Here is a 20,934-nt window from a genome sequence, read left to right as displayed (position 1 = left end):
AGTTGAGTAGGAATATGGTGAAATTTTGAAAATTATGAGGGGAAAAAAATCTTACTGTACCTTGTATGTAACAGTTCAGAAGCACCATATAGACCTATAAACGGAATGCTTACATATATATGATATAGGAAGAATGTACAATCATGCAGGCTTGCCTTGTCATTCTTTGGCCCTGGGGCTAAGTTTCCTAATCAGAGGACAGTTAGTCAGACAGACATTTATGGCAGCAATTTTCACTGGAAAGAATGGTATGGCTTCTATAAAGCCAAAATTCTGAATTCCCTGCTTAGCATTCCACGTCCTCGGTATAACTCAACCTGTCTTTAACAATAAGACATGCTCCTGACTAGGCAGGCTTACTACTGGGAGTCATTTTTACTATATCCAGTTATCAACAGGCAGTTGAGTGTATTATAGCTGGAGCAGTCATTCTGAAACCTTAACATTCCTAAAAACTGAGAACAACACATTGTTACCCTGCTAGAAATTTAAGTATTATAGTAACAGATTTATGTTAACATTTCCATGGAACTTTGCAAAAAAAAAAAAAAAAAAAGAGACTAACATAGTACTATACAAGAAGTTCTTGTAGATGTCTAGCTTAATAGAAGATAAGACTCAAACCAGCACCCATAAGGGATGCTGGCACTGCAGGCCGTGGCTTTACCTGCTGTGCCACAGCGCCAGCCCTTGAATTTTTACGTATTGATCATTTGGATAGTTCACTGTTACGTACATACTCCAAAAGACGCCTGGCTTCATTACAAAATAACATTATATAATCATTAATACAACCTATCGTGATTGGGAAGTTTTCAAGACACCTGATAGTCTTACTCTGATGAGTCTGGATTTTAGCACAACTTCTGTCAACTGTGTTCCTTAACAACTTCATCTCCTTTGCCCAGGAACCAATTCTGAATAACCAAAAGTTTTGTCACTGACTCCTGTGGTTTGATGCCCTTTTACTTGGTGTTGCCCTTTCACAGCTAGTGCACACATGTAGTTAAGGATAAACCCATGAGACTTAAGTTACCTCATACTGTCTAAGGACTTGTGTTTCTTGCCAAACTTTCACATATAAGAGTTGTTTCTGATGAGCTGATGCATATGCCTGGCAATCATGAGCTAAGTCCAGCCTTGTTTGTAGACCCATCTGTTTCTGAATCCCTCCTAAAGACCATTACACCTGCACACAAACCTGTTACCTGCTACACCAAATCCCCACTCCTGCAAGCCATGCTTTAATGCAAAAGCTGCCATTGTACTTCCAGTTTAGTTGCCATTTTTCACTTGCCTTTCCTCCAGCAGGTACTCAGGAATAAGAACTGCAAGGATTCTTAACATCTCAGCTATTTGTGTTTCTCAAGCTGACTTCTGCAGTTAACTCTTGTATGATGATACTGCACTTCTAGCCTGAAAAGCTGTACTGTTTTCTTTCAAGGAGTCACATTTTATACATCCAGTGCCTTTCCAACAAGGTTTCCTAATGACTGCACAACAGCAGTGACCCTGCTTTGTAAGACACAGGGAGGTAAGTTTAGTATCATCTAAGTCACCTTTCACTTTTATCAGTTCTTTCCCTCCCCAAGTCAATCTTGCTTTCCAGTGTTTTAAAAACATGATGTGAATGGTGGTTTAACAAGTTGATTTTACTGAAGTCCCTGATCCATTCTTAAATAATAAAAACAAACTTATTTTAGAGTAAGGTTCCCAAATACTAAAACTTTAATAATATTTGGAAATTTGGGAGAAAATACATAAAACACTGCAGAAGTACTTATGTTTGAGAAGGAAAACTACAGGATTTTAAAATAACTTGTACAGTTCATAGTACTATTCATTAACATGATTACAGTTTGTAGCCTCAGTGCACACTTTTTAGGAATAAATGATAAAAGGCAAATATCTTGGTATTATGGAAAGTCTTGACCTCGAAGACCACCTTGTGCTTAGGCAACAAAGACACAGCCAGTCAAGTGTCGTCCCACTCAAGTAACCTAAAATAGGGAACAAAAAAGAATTGCACAATTACTACCTTAATTACAGCTGTGACAAGTCAAATGGGGAACCCAGGGTTGTACGGGTGAGGCCATCAAAGGCTTTCTTGAGATGCTTCTGCTTAGCTGCGTGGTTTCTGAGTGCTATCAGGCCACCTCATTTCGTGTGGCCTCTGCGTGCTCACTGGTCCCCAGCTTCCACACTTCTGTATCCAGCAGCTGTGTGCATGCAATCAGAGACGGATACTACACGTCAGTCAGACCCAACGGGCGGGGCCCGCACCTGCAGCACCAGCATCCCATACAGGCACTAGATGGAGGCCCAGCTGCCCCACTTTCTTCATTTTATTTATTTATTTTTTGACAGGCAGAGTGGACAGTGAGAGAGACAGACAGAAAGGTCTTCCTTTTATCGTTGGTTCACCCTCCAGTGGCCGCTGCGGCCGGCACACCGCGCTGATCCGAAGCCAGGAGCCAGGTGCTTCTCCTGGTCTCCCATGGGGTGCAGGGCCCAAGCACTTGGGCCATCCTCCACTGCACTCCTGGGCCACAGCAGAGAGCTGGCCTGGAAGAGGGGCAACCGGGACAGAATCTGGTGCCCCGACCAGGACTAGAACCCGGTGTGCCGGCACCCCAGGCGGAGATTAGCCTAGTGAGCCGTGGTGCTGGCCCCCACTTTCAATCCAGTTCCCTGCTAGTGTCTGGGAAAGCAGCAGAACTTGGCTGAAGTGCCTGGGCCCCAGCACCCACTTGGGATACCTCGAAGCTCCTGGCTCCTGTGGCCATTTGGGGTGTGAACCAGTGAATGGAAAGCACCTCTGCCCCTGCCTCAAAAAAAGACCAACTGTCAGACCCAAGTTCCAACACCTGGCCTTCAATTTGTTGGTGCACCCATGAGAAGGTTGCTTGATTTCACTGAGCTTCAGTTTTGCACTGTGTAAAGTGGGCACAGCTAGTTAAGCAGTTACCCAGTATCAGAGTGCTGGTTTGAGTCTGGGCTGCTCAGCTTCAAGCCAGCTCCCCAGTGCACCTGGGAAGCCAGCAGATGAATGATGGCCACCCACATTTGAAACCAGAATAGAGTTCGTAGCTTCAGCCTAGCCCAGCTCTGGCTGTTGGAGGAATCTTGGGGGAGTGAACCAATAGATGTAAATGTCTGCTTCTGAAATATTTTTTTAAAGTAGCACATTATTTATTATACAGACATTCAGCAAATATTATTTCTAACCTACCTGTTACCAAATAATGTTTGCATATTATCATATACTAGAATGTTCCTATCATTTGTTAGAGTAAGTAATTCCTTACTCTGCAATGAGATTTTAATCAAAGGTCAGCAAAGAAGAGAGGCTATGAAAACTCTTGACTGAGTTGACCAGAACCCACACACAAGAGGTGGATGTAATGAGATGATAAAGCAACTAATTCTGTACATGATTTAAAGACGTCTTCCTGTTTTCAGTAGGAAAAACAAATCTTAAAACTTTTTTAAGCAGACAAACCAAATATCTAAAGTATCAAGACAAACCTGTGTGGAATGAACTAAAAAGGTGAGAAACAGGCAGAAATAGTATCTCCAGTCACCATAAAGATATACTCGATAAAAGCAGGAAGAATTTCCTGGTGTCAAAAACAAAAAACAAAAAAACCCTAAATGTTGATTTCATACCTGCTCACAGCTAGTAATCGCTTCTTACCACTCCATCAAGAAAGGGAGACAGCTGTAGCTTTTCAGCAGAAGCCTGTCCCCTAAACTAGCATGCCATTAGGTAACCCACAAAATCAAGAATTCTCAACCTGCACAGTCAAGTACCACACTCCTGGATTGGTAACTTAACAAGAGTCAGGGCCAGCACTGTGGGTTAGTGGGTAAAGCTGCTGCCTGCAATACTGACATCCCTATGTACAACAGTTCGAGTCCCGGTTCCTCCACTTCCAATCCAGCTCTCCTATGGCCTAGGAAAGCAGTAGAAGACAGTGCAAGTCCTTGTGCCCATGCACCCACATCAGAGACCTGGAAAAAGCTTCTGGCTTCTGACTGGTGCAGCTCCAGCCCTTGCGGCCAACTGGGGAGTGAACCAGCAGACGGGAGACCTCTCTCTCTCTGCCTCTCCTACGCTCTTGGTGTAACTCTGACTTTTCAAATGTATAGATTTTTTTAAAGCATCCTAACTTGTTCATTCAAGTACAAACGTTTAATATAATGAATTTCTGTCCTCTAAGAAACAGTATGCAGGAGTTCACAAACAGAGGTAGCTGGTTTATTTAAGACAAAAAAGCTCAAGGAAGTCAAGCACAGAAGATTACAGTGATGGTTAGAACAGGAAACCCAAGAAAAAGCTGCATGCTCCTCGAGACCATGAGGCCCGAGTTTCATCTATGAATAGAATATCAGGCGACTTAAGTATGACTCCAAGTTCCTCCATGAGCTGAACCTTCCTTCTATGTTTTGTGGGTTTAAATGACTATTCACAAACCAATTTCACAAAAGCAACATTTATTAAACTCCCAGCTGTGCCTAGACCCAAAGAATTAAATCACCATGTCCTTAAGGAGTGTAACTTAGATTCATACTATCACACAAATTTTTCTTGTTCAAAAAAGCAATTTAAAAGCATTTTTTAAAGTATTTTTAAAAAGTTTTTAAAAAGAGAGTCTCAAAAAAGAATTAAACAAAATCCTTGCTTTTCAATGTTTTCCCACTGCCTGTTTTTGGAAAAATGAAAATATTTCAGTTGGTGAAAAACTGAGGGCCAAAAAAGCATAGTTTCTATGAAGTTGTAACCATTTCTGTCAGGAAAACAGGCCTAGCACCTCACTGCAGCTACTCTGCAGTACAGACACAGCACTTGAAAAGATGCAGAATGCTAGCGCTTGCCCCTGGGGATGCCACACACACACTGTGAATTTATCGTCTCTGGATGTGGGACTGAGAACCTGCACTACACAGAAAGGCAACTGTCTGAGAGCTCTCTCTGAACACCGAAGCTCTGAAGAATACTGTCCTTGGGGTGTCTTTCCCATCAGACTTTTAAAAGTCTTATAAAAAAAAAAACACACACACAGTTGAAGGCATGGGCATTGTGGTAAAGCACGTTAGGCTAGTTTTCAAAGATGTTAAATTGCAGTATCAGAGGGCATCACACTTCAGATCCAGGTTCCTACTATCATGGTGAGGAAGCTGCACTTCCACCCACATGGGAGACCAGGACAGAGCTCTGGTCCAGCCCTGGCTGTTGCATACATTTGGGGAGTGAACCAGAGGATGGAAGCTCTCTGTGGCACTCTCCCTCTGCCATGCAAATGAATAAATATTTGAGGGGTGTGTGTTGAGCTTAGTGGTTAGATGTCCATGTCCCACTTCCTGGCTTTGGCTCTTGTCTCCAGCCTCCTAATGTAAAGGCACTGGCTTAAGTAACTTAAGTAACCATGCTCCTGTCACTCTCACGGCAGACTAAAAGTTCCTGGCTCCACCCACAGCAGGCATCTCGGGAGTAAACCAGCAAATGGAAGTTCTTGTGTGCTCCTCTCTGCTTCTCAAGTAAATAAAATTTAACAATGTCTAATTCAAATTTATAAATGCTACAAAAATACTTAAGAAGCATTTGGTATTAAAATACACCAATATTTGTACTTCTTCAGAATTAAACTTACTTTGTGGGAATCTGTCATTCAAAATGTTTTAGGGCTCCTTTGAAGTTTTTTCCAAAATTAAATATTCACAGGGCTTGAATTTAGGGCTGAATTAACATCAGATATTCTGACGTTATTCTATTACTGAATGACTATTCCTAATTAAGCTTCCGTGACTTTTGATTATGCACCTCTCATCATAGCCTAATGAAATCTCACCTCTTTAAATCTGCTTGAAACCCAAACTAATCAACATTTTTCTCAACACACTGTTGTCCAAACAAGTTTCATCATTAAGAATGGCCTGTTGTATTTAGATTCCAGCCAATTAAAGCTTAGTATACAAACAGGCAAAATAAAAGTTAAAAGAAAAAATTTAAATGGGTTACCCCATGGTATGAAGAAAAATTATCACTATGTCCAAATTCTGTAACCACAATGTTAAGTTATGGCTATTTACACCGTCCAGAGTGATAACTGAAATAAAATTAATAATTTAGCACTTTAAAACACCAGTCATATTCCCAGAGCTTGAGAACACCACATAATTAGTGGCTGCTATAGTAGGACAGCAGCGACAGACTATTTGCATCAGTGCAGAATGTTCTACTGGACAGTACTAACCAGAGCGTTAGCAAGCACACAAAGAGCTGCTAGAGACCCATAAAACACCAGACCTTATAAAGACATCCACATGTATGTTGCTCACTCCACTTTACTGAGGACTGGCTAGACATCAAGCAATGTCCTAGGAGCGTAGGAGTCCATGAACTGTGTCTCAAGAAGCTCAGAACAGTTAAAATGCATCTGCACTAGCATCAGCCACCAACTGAATAATGCCAAGATTTAAGTCAAGGGTGGGAACATCCAATTTGGTTTGGCCTTGCCAAGGCAACAGCAGGCAGGATTCTAAGTTCAATAAATCTATAGCAGGTTAATTTTTAAGTTGATAATTTTGTATGGCCCATGAATGATGTTATAAATTGCCAAATGGCCCTTGGCAGAAAAAAGGTTCCCCACCCCAGATAAGCAAACAAGCTGGTGAGGATCAAGAGAAAGCAGTGCTAGACCTTTAAATGAGGGAGCCTTGCTCACAGAACGGATTATAGAATCCAAGAACGCAGGGGGACAGAGCCCGACTCTCAAGTCTGGAAAGGTGAGGAAAAGGAGGAGTAGCACTCCTGAAGGAGACACCCTGCTGGCAATGCCCGATCCCTGTCAGCCACCAGTCCTGGGAGTTCGGATGGGGAAACGCCAACAAACCTCGAAGCCGGTACAAAGTTGAGGCCAGCCTCCCGAGGGGCCTCCGGCACCCCGACCAGGACACAGCAGCAGTGACTCCCACCTCACGACTGGAGGCGAACACACAGAACGCCGGCTAACAGCAATACAGGATGGCCCGAAGAATCCCAGTGGGGAAGAGGATGTGCAACTCCGTGCTCCACACATTCACCAGAATGCAGTCAAGGTCATCGGGCGGAGGAAGCCTGGGGCGGGCTCCGGGCGGAGACGGTAAGCCCAAACCCAAGGAAACAGTCACCCGAGTGCACCAGGCAGGCTGCATCTGAGGGTGGGGCCCATCTGTCCGGTCCCATGACTCACCAGGCTACCCGACGTCGGGGAGAAGAAAGCCAGCACTAAGTCTCAGGCTGGACGAGCAGCAAGCACGGCACATGGGAATGGGATCAAAGGTGGAGGGAGGGGGAGCGCGGGTTGCCAAGCCAAGGCTACAATTTCACAATTAAGATCTGACAATGCGATCCGCTGGTGGCGCAGCCAGCGTCTGAAACGGGGTCAGCGCTAGACTCAGGTGATCAAGGGACAACGCTACCTCCCCTCCACTTCCAGGAAAAACATCAAGATCATCTTCAGTCATAACCTGCAGTCTCACTGCATGAAATTAACCGCGGGCGACCGCCCAGGCTGCACCTCCCGACACCAACGCCGGTCCGTGGGAAGCTACAGAAATTGGGCCCGCCCGTCCAACCCTACACCTGCTCAGTTTCTTAGCAGGACAACGCCCAGGCCCACGTTCGCCCTGAAGCCGTGGCACACAATCCCGCCCATAAACCAGAAGCGACTAGACATGGAGGCGATGACGAGACCGCAGGAGAGGGGAGGGATTCTTCTGGGCCCTGGGCGGGCCTTGGAAGACAGGAGGCAGCAGAGAACTCCCATAAAGGTACTGCGGCATCCCCTCCCCGCGCCGAGCTGGGTGCGGCCATCTCCCCGCCTCCTCCACTGCAGCTCGCGCCCGACGGCCACTCGCGGACGGCGCGCCCCCCGCCCCGGCCCCGCGCCCACACCTCCGGCGCCCCCGGAGCAGCTCGGGCTCGCCCCGGCCTCCAGGCGGCGGGCGCGCGGGGCGGAGCCCGGCCGGCCGCCCGCCCCCGCCTCCAGCGCGCGCTTCCTGCCACGTTGCGCAGAGGCGAGGGGCCAGACACTGCGGCGCTGGGCCCTCGGGAGGGCCGAACCCGCGGCCGCCCCCGCCCCCGCCGGCCCGCGCGCCGGCCCCGCGCACTCGGGCCTCAGCAGCCAATCAGGCGCGGGGGCCGCGCGGGCGGCGGGTAAACCGACTCCCCCGAAGGCGGCCAGGGCGGGAGGACGCCGGCGCGGGAGCCACGCTCGCTGACCCTCCCCTCCCCCGCGCCGGAGGCCGACCGCGCCCGCACGTCCCGCTCTCCCCACCGCCGACCTCCCCGCCCCACCCAGGGGGCACCGCGAGAGCCGCCCGGCGGCTGCGCACTCCAGAGGCCCTGACTGACAGGCGCCGCGCTCCAACCAACAGCCGCCATTTGTGTTTTCACACACGGCGGGAGGAGCGGCGGCCAATCAGGGGCCAGAGGCGAGCCGGAAGCGCTCCTCCCTGTGCGGGAGCAATGGCTCCGTCCGGAGTCGAGCCTTTTCCGCCTCTCTTCGCCCTCCCCCTCCGGCTGCCGCAAGGCGGGCCTCCGCCTGGCCCGCGCCCGACCGCCCCGTTCCCTTTTTCGGCCTAACAAACGCTACACTCCCGACGTCCCGCGAGGGAAGGCGACTCCCAGCCACCAGCCGGTGCACCTTAACCACCCAAGCCCCCGGCTCGCCTGGCCGCCCTCCCACCAGAGTTCCGCTCCCCTACCTAGCCGAAGCTCTCTGAGGAACCGGAGCCCCAGAGCACAGCCTCTTCTCTAGGCGGCCCCGGCGGCTCCCGCTGATTGGCGGCGAGCTGGCCAATGAGCGCCGGGCGGCGGGCCGAGAGGCCAATGGCACGGCAGGAGGGGGCGTGTCCCGGGTGCCCCTGGCGCCGGCGCCGGGAATCCCCGTGCGGTCAGTGGCGTTTCCGCTCGGGCAGCGGGCTGAGTGAGCTGCCGCCGCCGCCGCCGCTGCCGCCGCCGCCGCTACCGCCGCCGCCGCCGCCGCCGCTGCCGCCGCCGTCGCCGGGGGAGGGGCGGCCGCCGCCCGCCTGCGCTGAGACTCACGCAGCCCAGTCCCGCCAGTCCGCCAACACAGTAGTGCCGGCCCCCTCCCTCCCTGGCCCTTCCCCCTCCCCGCCTTCGGCTCGCTCCGCCTTTTTGCCCCCCACCCCCACCTCACGGGTACGGGCCCTTCCCGGCCAGGAAACGCCGTGGCGCCGCGTCGGGCCTAGCTCGATCCTACTGCCTCCCGGGAGTGCCGTGCGCCGCAGCCCGGGCCCAGGCCCCGGCAGCGCCTGGGACAAGGTAAGGGTCCGACAGGAGAGAGGCCGACCCTCCCACCGGGCCCCGGGGAGGGAAGGGTCACCTCCTCCGCCGGGACGCGGGGCCTGGCCTGGCCCGGCTCCCTGCAGGAGGATGCTGCCCCTTCCGGCTCCCCGCCGCCCCCGCACACGTAGCCCCGCTGCCCGCCGGCCGGAGAGGCCCCCTCTGGAGTCCCGCCGACCCCGCTGCCCTGGCGGGGCGCTCCCCTCCCCCCACGCCTCTCACCCCCTTTCCCGAGCACTGGCTACTCCACGCTGACCTCGGCCGGCGCCTAGGCCGCGGGCGGCCCCGCGCCCCGACACACAGGCGTACTTTCCCGACCCCCGCCCGCGCCCCCGGCTCGTCTGCCCGGGCGCCTTCGCCCTCGCGCCCGGGCTCGCAGCTCAGATGGCTGCCCGGGCCCCCACCCCGCCGCCACCCCCACCTCGCATTCTTGGGCTCCCCGCGGCCGCCGGCGCGGGAGCCGGGAGCTCGCCCCCGTGGAGTGTGTAGGGTTCGAGCCTGGAGTGGAGCCAGGTCGCGTCGCGTTGCCCGCCTTGGGCGTGGAGGGCGGCTGGCGAGGCCGAGGGGCGACCCCTTCCCGAAGCCTGTGCGTGTGCGTGCGGGCCGGGCCGGGCCGGCGCGGAGAGGGGGCAGGGAGCGAGCCCGCGGCCCTGGTGCGTCGCGTGCGAGGGAAAGTTTGCGTGCTGGGAAAGCCCCTCGCGAGCGCCGGTCCGCCTGCGGCGCCCGTGCCCCTCGCCGCTCGCTCGGCCGGGGGCGGTCCTCCTCGGGGGCGCCCTGGCGCTGCGGCCGGCCCTGCCGGTGCGGTCGGGGTGCGTGTGTGACCTGCATTTTCTGCTTTCTCATGTTACTTGTGCAGTGTGTTCACCAGCAACTCGTTTCTCGGCCGGAGTTCTGGCTTCCACTCGGCTTTGTGTCTCCCTGGGTTCGTCTCTCCGGTGGTCCCCCATGCTCAGAGTACTGGGAAGGTTCCCCCGGGTCCCTGCCGATTTTCTTCTCGACTTGAGCAGGTTGTGTTTAGATGGCACGTTGGTGACCAAGGTCATATTTTCATTTCTTTGTTAGTCAGGTGTTGCATAGCTCTGCTTTTGATTAAGGAAAATCAGCCGATTTGAGTGTTCTCAGCTTCTCAAGAGACTGTGTACTCCCTGTGTGGAGGGGAAAAAGTATTTTCAGTGGTGAATTTCATATTATTGATGTTTTTAGGTCACTGAGAGGGGAGTTATGAGCGGTAATTTTAGATGTGTGGAATCTGAGCTAGGGCTACAGCAGAGGTTACTCACGTAATCAGAGGTTTCTGGGCCTCTTGGAGGGCACAGGAAAAAAAAAATTGTTTTTGGATTTCTTCCAGTTTTCTCAGGAGGGTCATTAGTTCTTTTCTGAAGCCAAAAATTCTGTCCCATAATGGGATTAGAGTCTTTAAGGTTTACTCAGGTTGTCATTATGTGTGGAAAAATGAATTTTGTCCTTTGGTAGGACATGGCACAAGGCTCTGTCTTGTCTGCAAATTTAAATTTGTAGAGTGCTTGGAAAATTGGCCTTCTGAACGTTGAAGCTTAATCTTAATTTGTTGGTTTAATTAAATGAATATTTGTAATTTTGAGAAACGTTGATTTTTCTTTATAGAAAACCTTAGTTTAAAAAGGTAGGGTTAGGATTGTTTTATTTCTAAAAAGGGTAATTTCAGCCCTTCTAGTATGGAGCCCTGGTTCCAAAAAAAAAGTGTGTATGGAGTGGGGGTGGGGTATGCAGAAGGTGGTTCCTGTGTTGGATCACTGGGGTGAGTATACAAGGCAGCAGCAGCTGCTGGCTCTGGAGCTCTGGTTGCTACGTGAGAAGCTTGAGTAGTGCTGGCTGCTGTCTCCAGGGAAGGACAGCAGTGCAGCGTCCATTAATGCTGTTGGCTGCAGGGAGCTGCACTTGCACGATGGCTGCTTCAGGACTCGAAGAAACCTTGGTTTCCTGGGAATTTTCCCTGCTGGGCTGCTCTGCCTGTTGTGGTGGGGAGGTGAGAATTAGCAGTTCCTAACCTTCTACCCAGTTACGGGTACCAGTGTCTGGGAACTGGGTCATAGTTAAAGCTCGTTTTTGTTTGATTTGGGTCTTGTTTTGGTAGAATTTTCTTTTTTATCGGGGGTTTCTGCTTCTTAGTAGTTCCACTGGAGTTCTGATTTCCGAATCCATTTAAAATTGAAATAGAATTTATGGACCTGCCTGAGAACCAGAACTGTTTATATTTTTTCCTGCAACTGACTTGTTTCCCTTCATATCTTTAATCGTTGAATCAGTTTTGATTTGTTGTTGTTGTGTGTCTTTCCTCCCACTGATTAGGCCGTATTTACTCACTGAGTAGATGCTTTGCCAGACATTTTACTAAACTTGGAATCCAAAGCTCTACAATGACCTGCCATATTTGAAGGGACCTCCAAATATATATATTTGTCTCTTAATTTCTGTATTCATAAACTGATTTCTCCAGGTTAGGTATTTTCTTTGGAGTTTGCCCTGTAAAGTTTGATTTATTATATGCATATTGGATATAGTCTTCAGACATCACAAGGCTGTATCTTTGGCTGTGATCTGTGGGAAATACAGGGGAAAAAAAGCAATATGCAGAAATGGTAAAACTCTAGTTTAGTGTGCTGATACAGTGTGTGAACACCCTTTTGTGGTCTCCCCTCCCCAACAACAGCTGAGATTAAGCAGAGGTGTGTAGAGTATAGAGGTGACCACCACCCAAATATACCACCAGTTACATACAACACTTAACATACCCAGTGAGTTCTATTTTCCCCTTGAGACTTTCGTGTCCTTTATTTCACTCAGAGTTTTGATTTGTCCAATTTTGTATAAATTTACTTAAATCCCACATACATCTATAGTTTGTGTCAAGACTGGCATTTATGGCAAGGAACCAAAAACAGTTCACAACTGTGGCTCATGTTGGTTTCCTTGTGTTTAAAGTAGACCTCAGTGAAACAGAACTTTCAATACATAATATTTTAGGTGGCTCTGATTCTTAGTACAGTCACATTTAAGGCACAGTGTTGGGTTAAGATTTCACTTCTACTGGCTGTTTGATACAATCTAAGGAAGATGATTTTCTAGTTTAAATTATTATATGATATAAAAATTACCTTATAAAATAATTACTTTTTCACTTTCATGTCCTGGTTTTTTGGGAACCTGTTGGTTTTCATGTAATCGTTTTTGTGAAGGGTCATACAGGCCCCTTTCATGGAAGTCTAGCCAGAATAGTTGAAATTCTTTTTTACATCTTTTGATATTGTCTTGTGCCCGGAGATTTTATGTTTTCTGAAGTTAACTTTGGTTTTTCAGGGAAAGTGACTATTGCATTTTTGCCTGTGAGTTCAAAAATAATACAGTGCAAAGTGCAGATACCTTTTTTGTTTTACCTCATTATATTAAAATCACCTGCGAAACATTAGACCTACAGTCAGTGGTTACTGGATGGGAAGTAGAATAATATTTCTTGTGACCTTTTGTTGAATTCTGATAATGTGTGAGTTTAATTTGAAATTTGAAGAGTGAATCTTACTTATAAAAATTGTTTCAGCTGTTAACTTTTTTTTTGACAAGTATATTGTTTAAAATGTAAAACTTTGACTCTGCAAAATGCGAGATAAAATATTTAGTCATTTGAAATTTAGAAACCAGAGGGGCTCCTTAGAAAATAAGTGTATTGTACCTACAATGGACAGGGATTGGTATAATTTCTTACTGCCAAAAATGCAAACTATGTGATTAAATGACATTTTCAGTTGATATTACAGTTTTTTTTCTGGTTGGATTTAAGGAAGCTCCTGAAAGGTAGAGAAGAAAATATAACTTCCTTCACTTGTCTATACATATTAAGATAATAATTTTGTTGTGTATTCACTTATCAGTTAGGTGAAGGATACCCATGAACTTGGTGGGGGTGTCATGAAGCATCGCTTCAGACAGTTCTCTTACTCTGACTGAATGTGCTCAGACTCTTACTGCTTCCTGAAGGGAACTGTGAGATAAAGGAACAATGAAGCTGTGTCTACTTTATATGTGTCCTCAGTGAGTAAGGAATTTGTAATCTCATCCTGCCTCACTGTTTTTCCATCTTATTGATTTTGTTTACAGAATACCTGAGGGAATATCTTATTTAATGTTAGGTCACATTCAGTATCTTTGATGTGGGAAAATAAATTTTCTGCTTATTGGAATATTGGAATAATGTCTTAGTATCTTTATAACTAAGGTTATTGGCCAGTGTTGCCTTATGTATATGTCTGTTGCTTCAATTGTACTGCTTTCTCTTCTGTTTTCCTTGTAGTGAGAGGATTCCCAGAGTTCTGATGGCAAATTGAAATAATAAAGAATCTTTTTCGCTAGTCATGTTAGTTCTTTAAATGCAGCCAGAGCTGGGCATACATTTGGCCTGTGTTGTCAATCACCCAAAAACAAAAAAAAGGGGAAGTGGCTATAGGAATTTATACAGATTTGGTGTGTATCTGGGGAATCAAGTTTTTGATTTCTGCTAACTAACTAAAGAAAAATCTGAATTCCTTGCTATTCTGGATGAGAAATAGATGGAAGCATGGGAGGAGCCATAGACCTCTGCAGCAGGATTTGGTCTGAGTAGAAGAGGAAGATTTTTGTTTCAGATTGCCAGCTGCTTATGTCAGACTGACTCCCTTATTCTGCCTCCAGTAGGCCTGTCAATATGGCCAAACAGCTAGATAAGTGCAGGGCAGGACAAAGGGCTCTTTGCACAGCAGGGAGGCAGTGTTGGTTGGGGGAGGGGCAGAAGGAGGAGGTTCTTTTCCCTGGGAGATTATTCAGTTTGGCATACAATTAAAGAAATCATTTTTAGTTCCCATTCCAGCATTGAATTTCTGCCAACCATATACAGTTAACCCCAAGCTCGGTACATTCCAGAGTATCTGGTAGGGACCTATTCTCTTCTTCGAGAAAAAATAAAGAACTTGAAGCCTTGTATAAGTTTAAAAAAAAAAAATCCCATGCATTACACCCTTCTAAGTACATGTAACTTCTTTACTAGACCAGTTCTGGAGCGTCTGCCAACTGAATTCTCATTAAGAATGGACAAGAACATTCTGAGTAAAACTCATTTTTCAGTACATAGTAGGTGTATTCCGGTTGGAAGTAGGCCAAAACATATAAAATAGTTCGTTTCCTTTTATGAAATAGTTGCATGTTGTTAGCTCCAGTTTTATTCCAGTTAGATGGAAAGCACCATCCAGCAGTCATGTGTTGAGCTACCATCATGTGCAGTGCTTGCTGAAGAAAAACTCTTCATTATTGGCCACATCCCTGCTTCCTGGAGAAGAGATGCTTCCCAGGCACAACTTGCTTGATACATTTGTGCTCTGCTGTCTGTTGAAAAATGGGGCAGTTGTATCCAGCTTATTATTAGACCATGAATCACAAAGTTGGAAGAGACCTGTGTGTTAACTGGCGTTTTAAACCAAAATCATGAAATAGTTCAAAACTTTTTTTTTTTTAAAGACTGAAAGTCAGTTTTATGTGGGGAAAGAGTTCTTCCATCTGTTGGTTCATTCCCAGATGGCCACGGTGACCAGTGCTGGCCTAGCAGGGACTCAGACACTTGGGCCATCTTCCACTGCTTTCCCCAGGCCATTAGCAGGGAGGTGGATCAGAAGCGGAGCAGACAGGACTCTGACCACACCATATGGGCTGCTGGCATCACCGGTGGAGGCTTAACTTGCTACTACACCGCAGCGCTGACCTCGACACTTTGGTCCCTTTTTCAGGTTTTCATTAAAATATTAAAAAGATAAGTGTCCTGATGATATTTTAATTATTTTAAAAGTAAATAGTACATGTATGCCACTCTTTTTTTTATTAAAAAATTCTTTTTGTCTACTTGAAAGGCAGAGAGAGAGCTTCCATCCACTGGGCTACTCCCCAAATGCCTAAGAGCCAGGAGCTCCATCCAGGTCTCCCATGTGGGTGTCAGAGCCAAGTACTTGGGCTGTCACCTGCTGCCTCCCTGGATGCATTAGCAGGAAACTGGATCCGAAGCAGAGTACTAGGACTTGAACCAGCATCCCACTTGGCGTGCAGGTGTCTCAGATGGCAGCTTTACTTGCTGTCCCAAACATCCACCCCACCATGCACATTCCATGCAAGTTCTTTAAAACAGAGAGATTCATTCATACATTCATAGAACACATGGCAGTTACTTAGACTGCAAAGCAGTCCTATTTTATAAGACTCTGGAGAGATTCTTTTAAACTTTTTTTTTTTTTTAAGATTTATTTATTTATTTGAAAGGCAGAATTAGAGAGAGAGAGATCTTCCATCTGATGGTCCACTCCTCAGATGGCTGCAACAGCCAGAGCTGGGCCGTTCTGAAGCCAGGAGCTACCTCCCAGTCTCCTACAGGGTCCCAAGAACTTGGGCCATCTTCCACTGCTTTCCCAGACCAAAGCAGAGAGCTGGATTGGGAAGTGGAGCAACCAGGATTCAAATGAGTGTCCATATGGGATGCCAGCACTGCAGGTAGTGGCTTAACCAATACACCACAGTGCTGGTCCCACTCTTACTGTATTTTAAGAGAATTGGGGTTTTAGAAATAATTGGCTTGTGGGGCGAGCGCTGAGGGATAGTAGGCTAAGTAAGCCTTGACCTGTGGCACCAGCATCCCGTGTGGGCCCCGGTTTGTGTCCCAGCTACTCCTCTTCTAATCCGGGTGACTGGCCTGGGAAAGCAGTGGAAGATGGCCCAGGTGCTTGGGCCCCTGCATCTTCATGGGAGACCCAGAAGAGGCTCCTGGGTACTGATTGGCTCAGCTCTTGCCGTTGGGGCCATTTGGGGAGTGAACCAGCAGGTAGAAGACCTTTCTCTGTCCCTCCCTCTCTATGAAACTCTACCTCTCAAATAAATAAAATTTTAAAAAACAATCTGTATATTCTGGGTAATAACTATCAAAGGCCAGAGTGCTCTTTAAAAAAACAGAAAGCAAAATTGGTTTGAACCGGTTTTCCAGGAGCACGTCTGTTGCTTGAAGGACGGACCACATGTACTGGAATGCTGATTTTTGCTTGTGGACTAGCAAAGAGAAATTTTAACCTGACAACCAGAAAAAGACCCAGCCTTCAATACATACTGCAATAGTAAGCAAAGCTGACCAAGTTTCTACATTTCCTTTTGTAGCGAAAAGATATGTTACCCACTTAACATTTTATTTTTATCTTGGCAATTACAGAAGATAAAGTATTTTGACCTGAAAAAGGAAATTCGAGTAATTATCGTTGTCGTTAGTTAAAAAGTTTTTTTTTTCTGCCTGTATAGTTCCAGTAGCAGTGACATGGAATTTAGTGGCCTATATTTTAAATTGCTACATAAATTTACAATAGCCATTACTTCTCAATACATGCATTGACGTGGATTATTTTCATAGATTTGTGTGACTAAAATAGTAACCATCTAGTTCAAGCCCTAGTGTTCATACCCAATAGTTTTCAAAACCCACATTGCTAGGATTACAGTAAATATCCTTTGTGTCTTTCCAAATAATTAGAAAAAATTAGAAATCTCTTTTGTTGCTTCTTTAATCTGACTCTTGCTACAGACCCTAAAATGTTTCTGGCAAAAGAGAGTAGGGATGACATCTTGATCCCAAAGGTGTTGGTAGCTGTTGAGGCTCTGAATAGCTCGTCTGATTTTCAGTAAGATCCCCTCCCAGCAGTAGGCTAGAATGGAGGTGACATGAAAACACTGTACCTCATCTTCATCTTGCCTGTACAGCTGCTCCACCTTATTTCCTGCTATTATTATCCCACAACGCCTCTTCCCAGCAAAAAAGAACTAGGACAAAGGGGGAAAATTGGATGGGCTAATGTGGTTTTTATTATTAGAGTGAGGTTGTGAGTTTGTTTTTATGTGCTTAAATACAAAGCCAATTTGGCTTATTATTAAAAGTATTTAGTGTTACAGATTTTATAATTTAGTGTCTTCTGCCTTATTGATAACCCGTTTCATATTCTTAGCCTTAGGAAGATTTTAAGCATACTTAATTTTCATTGGTGGTTCAGTCATGATTACTACCAGATACAACTATAGATTTTAGCTGGACTAAAGATAGATTCCCTTCTATAGATAATATTTGCAATTTGACTTAGAAATTATTAGTTTGTGTAACTCAGATCTGTGACTGAAACCAGTCTTAAAAATAATTGTCCCCTTATCTAATGAAGGTGAAGTAAGCTATTTAAATATAAAATTTTCATGCTTCAGAGTTATTTCTTCAAACTGCATAATTTATGTTCTTCAAGTCTTCTATATCCAATACCACTGTAGCAAATAAGAAATTTTACTTTTTTATTCTTACTGCTTTCTGATGCTGAAATTTTTCCTTCTCCACTTCTAAAATGTGAAGACTCAAATAAAACCCAGTAATCTAATAAGGTGTGTGCCCTGCTGAATATAGTAAGACGATTATTTCATAGTTCTTATTATAATCTGGTTAAGATGTTCCAGTTTCTCATGTTAGCATATTTAATGTTGACGTCTAAGTTTTGATGCATGCGCAGATGCAGCTCATTGTTTTATATTCACGCCTATTGTTCATCGTAGTGTGTGAGGGGATTTTTTTTCTGTTATTGGTTCCTCTCTGTGAGTTTTTTTCTTTTTTAATTCTTGCCCTGTTATTATCTTTGGCCTGTGTTGAAAATTTCCCACTGCTAACCTCTGTGCATGCCACAACATACACAGTTTTTGCTTTCATAGCTTCTACAAAGGAGGAGGATCTCCAAATCAACTGTTTGGGTATGCTTGGTATCCAAGGAAGGTTTTACTTAGGAGGGAGAACCTGGAAGGACCTGTTGGCAATTAGCCTGACTCTGCAATTAAATATCCTTTATTTAATGTGGGCTGTTGAGAATTGGTTTGTTTTATAAGAGAAACTGGATAGAAAGTTATGTGGTTATTTAAAAAATAAATGTTTATTAAAATAGCATTTAGGATAGAATCAAACGGGTACATCTTTTAAAAGCTTTACTTTAGTTCTAAAGACAAGCATTTACCCTAAAACAACATAGAGCCAAACTTTTGAAGCAGTGTGATTGATTACATGCTGAATGTAGCTTTAGATTATTAAATGAATAAATTTTTATTATCTGAATTTCTGTGATGCCAGCTTCTATAGCCATAGAAGTAAATATGTCTTTATGTTGACAGCCTGAAAAATAGTAGATGCATTGCCTTAGAAAAGAAAGACAAGGGCTGGTGCTGTGGCACTGTAGGTTAATCCTCCACCTGCAGCACCGGCATCCCATATGGATGCTGGTTCTAGTCCTGGCTGCTCCTCTTCCGAACCAGCTCTCTGTGGCCTGGGAAAGTAGTAGAAGATGCCCCAAGTGCTTTGGGCCCCTGCACCAGCGTGTGAGACCCAGCAGAAGCTCCTGGCTCCTGGCTTCAGATCGGCTTAGCTCCTGCCGTTGGGGCCATTTGGGGAGTGAACCAGCAGATGGAAGACCTTTCTCTGTCTATCCCTCTCTCTGTGACTCTACCTCTCAAATAAATAAATAAAACTTTTAAAAAATGTGTTGGGAAAATGTAAGAGTCTAAAATTTAAAAGATCCTTTTAAAATACATTTGTTCTTTATAGACAAATTTAGTTTTATAAGTGGAACTTTGTTGTTATAACTTATTAAAAGAACAAAGTAAGGGTGGCTTGACATGATGATGTCAGTGCCTTAGGATAAGGGTAAAAATTGGGAAGTCTACATACCAAATTGTTAAATATTTCCTGTTGGGGCTACCTTTTGACGAAGTTTACCCAGTATTTAAAAAAAGAGCGGTATAACATATTCACAGATTTAAAAGGTAGTCACATATTATATAAGTAGTACTATACCAGATGTTTGCTCAAAATAGAGAAAATGGTGCTAACAACATACTTTGAGTTCAGAAGATACTGTAGCTATTGTGCCTAGACCAAGTAGGTAATAAAGCCAACTCCAGGCTCTTAGTTTAAAACCTTGGGCTGACACCTTACTCAGGTGGTTTTACTTCACTCTTCCTTGCTTAACCTGACCCACCACCCATTAACGTTTTAAAGTGTTGCTAAGGAACAAGGTATCAGTTCATGAACTGAGTAGGAGTCTGGCTAGGGAGTGTGAAATCAGTGGGAAGGTGAGTGTTTTTAAAGAAGGGAAGCTCTGAGTAGGTGTAACCTTCTTAAACTGTATCAGACAGTTAGTATGGAAAGAAATGGCTGGAAAGTTTGCAGTACTCTGAGCAGTAACAGGAAGAGAAGTAGATTTATCCTACTTCATGAAATACTCAGAACTAGGTCCAGCCAAGAATAAAAAGTCATTTTTTCTTAACTCCATGTACTAGTCATCATGTGCGTCTATCGAAAATAGTTGGCTAAAGGATTAAGTTGAATATCTTGTGAAAGTAATTTTTAAAATTATAATTTTTAAATATAGGGTCAATAGGAGAGTCTTGGTTTCCTTGGAACACTCCTGGTTTATGCCTGCTGCCCGGCATAATTAGTAATAGCGCCCCTTTCATTCTCAAAAAATGCCCCAGTTTGGACCATAAATTATATACTCACCCTAACTATAGAAGATAGTGTAACTTTTAGTCACTACTTAGCAACCCAGTTTTTCTATATAGAGCTCTTCTGATTTGTGGGATCTTCTGTCAGGATTTATCTTACTAAACTCACACTGCTAAATGAGCAATTTTTAGAAATTTTTTTTCCTTTTTGTTGGTAGGGCAATGCAAATTTGAATTTTTCAGGTTTTTTATTGTGAGAAATTCCGTATAGAGTAGGAAAAATTGACTTCACTTTGGATTTCATTGAACTATTTTAAATATTCCAACTGCTCAAGGGCTATACATTGCACTTGATTGGTAGGTTTGAATTTTTATGGGTTCTCTTTCCATTATTTTTGTGCTGTGCTGTTGATATTGAAGAAATGTTTTACAGAGTTCCTGCTCTGGATTTGGAAGCTTGAATTGTCATTTAGTCTGACAGAACCATGAGACGACCCTCCCCCAGATTCCATGTAAGTTAGCTGCTAGGCAGACTGCACTAGTGCTGTGCTCCTTCATCCAGGTTTAGGTAACTGACGCTGTTCTTTGGCCTAGTGATTAAACAGCTAAGTGCCATATCGGAGTCCCTGAGTTTCAGGGCCGTCCACATCTCCAGACACCAGCTTCCTGCTAATGGGACCCTGAGAGGTGGTATTGATGGGTCAAGCAATTGAGTTCCTACCACCCATGTGGGGGAATGAAGTGAAATAGCAGGTGGAAACTCATTTTTCCCTTCTCTGCATCTCAAATAATTTAAAAGTCTTTTAAAAAATTAGATAATGTCTTCTTGTCTGTGCCATTTTAAGCAGCTGTTGATATTCACTGCCTACATTAGCCAGTCTCAAACTTTATGGTCTGAAAAAATTGAACACTCCAGAGAGCTTTTGTTTGTGTGGATTATATCTATCAAGATTTATGATTAGCAGTTAAAGCCAAGAAAAATTAGTTATTAATTCTAAAACAATAGTGATAAACCTGTGAACATAAATAACATGGTT

General features: G+C 45.3%; 1 protein-coding gene and 1 long non-coding RNA gene across 52 annotated transcripts in view; one reads left to right on the top strand and one right to left on the bottom strand.

Annotated features, from left to right (window-relative positions):
* Positions 1-1,705: 1,705 nt before the first annotated feature.
* On the bottom strand, positions 1,706-10,117 carry LOC103345511 (uncharacterized). 5 transcript variants are annotated; one of them, XR_016215096.1, is made up of 2 exons: positions 9,774-10,117; positions 1,706-2,000 (listed from the first exon to the last, which is right to left on the bottom strand). It is a non-coding gene; the product is annotated as an uncharacterized LOC103345511 (long non-coding RNA). The 5 variants fall into 5 exon arrangements; XR_016215098.1 differs by lacking the exon at positions 9,774-10,117 and adding an exon at positions 7,940-8,077; XR_016215097.1 differs by lacking the exon at positions 9,774-10,117 and adding an exon at positions 7,236-7,952.
* The window catches only part of SETD5 (SET domain containing 5), an 84,453-nt gene continuing 72,270 nt past the window's right edge, over positions 8,752-20,934 (top strand). For 14 of the 47 annotated variants that reach the window (XM_089306730.1, XM_070051209.2, XM_051831934.3 and 11 more), the window contains exon 1: positions 9,194-9,331. Coding sequence is in view for 6 of the 47 variants with exons in the window: in XM_070051190.2 (XP_069907291.2) it covers positions 8,846-9,331 (486 nt within the window). In the remaining 41 variants the exon portion in view is untranslated. Of the gene's footprint in view, positions 9,332-20,934 lie in introns of all 47 variants that reach the window. The other 33 variants (XM_008249970.5, XM_089306714.1, XM_089306715.1 and 30 more) reach the window with 13 other exon arrangements.

This window comes from Oryctolagus cuniculus, chromosome 10 (genome assembly GCF_051225735.1).
Source record: "Oryctolagus cuniculus isolate XC-2025 breed Fujian yellow rabbit chromosome 10, ASM5122573v1, whole genome shotgun sequence".
Taxonomy (NCBI): Eukaryota; Metazoa; Chordata; class Mammalia; order Lagomorpha; family Leporidae; genus Oryctolagus; species Oryctolagus cuniculus.
The sequence above is the reverse complement of the archived record's forward strand: the minus strand, read 5'-3'. Positions and strand labels throughout refer to the sequence as shown.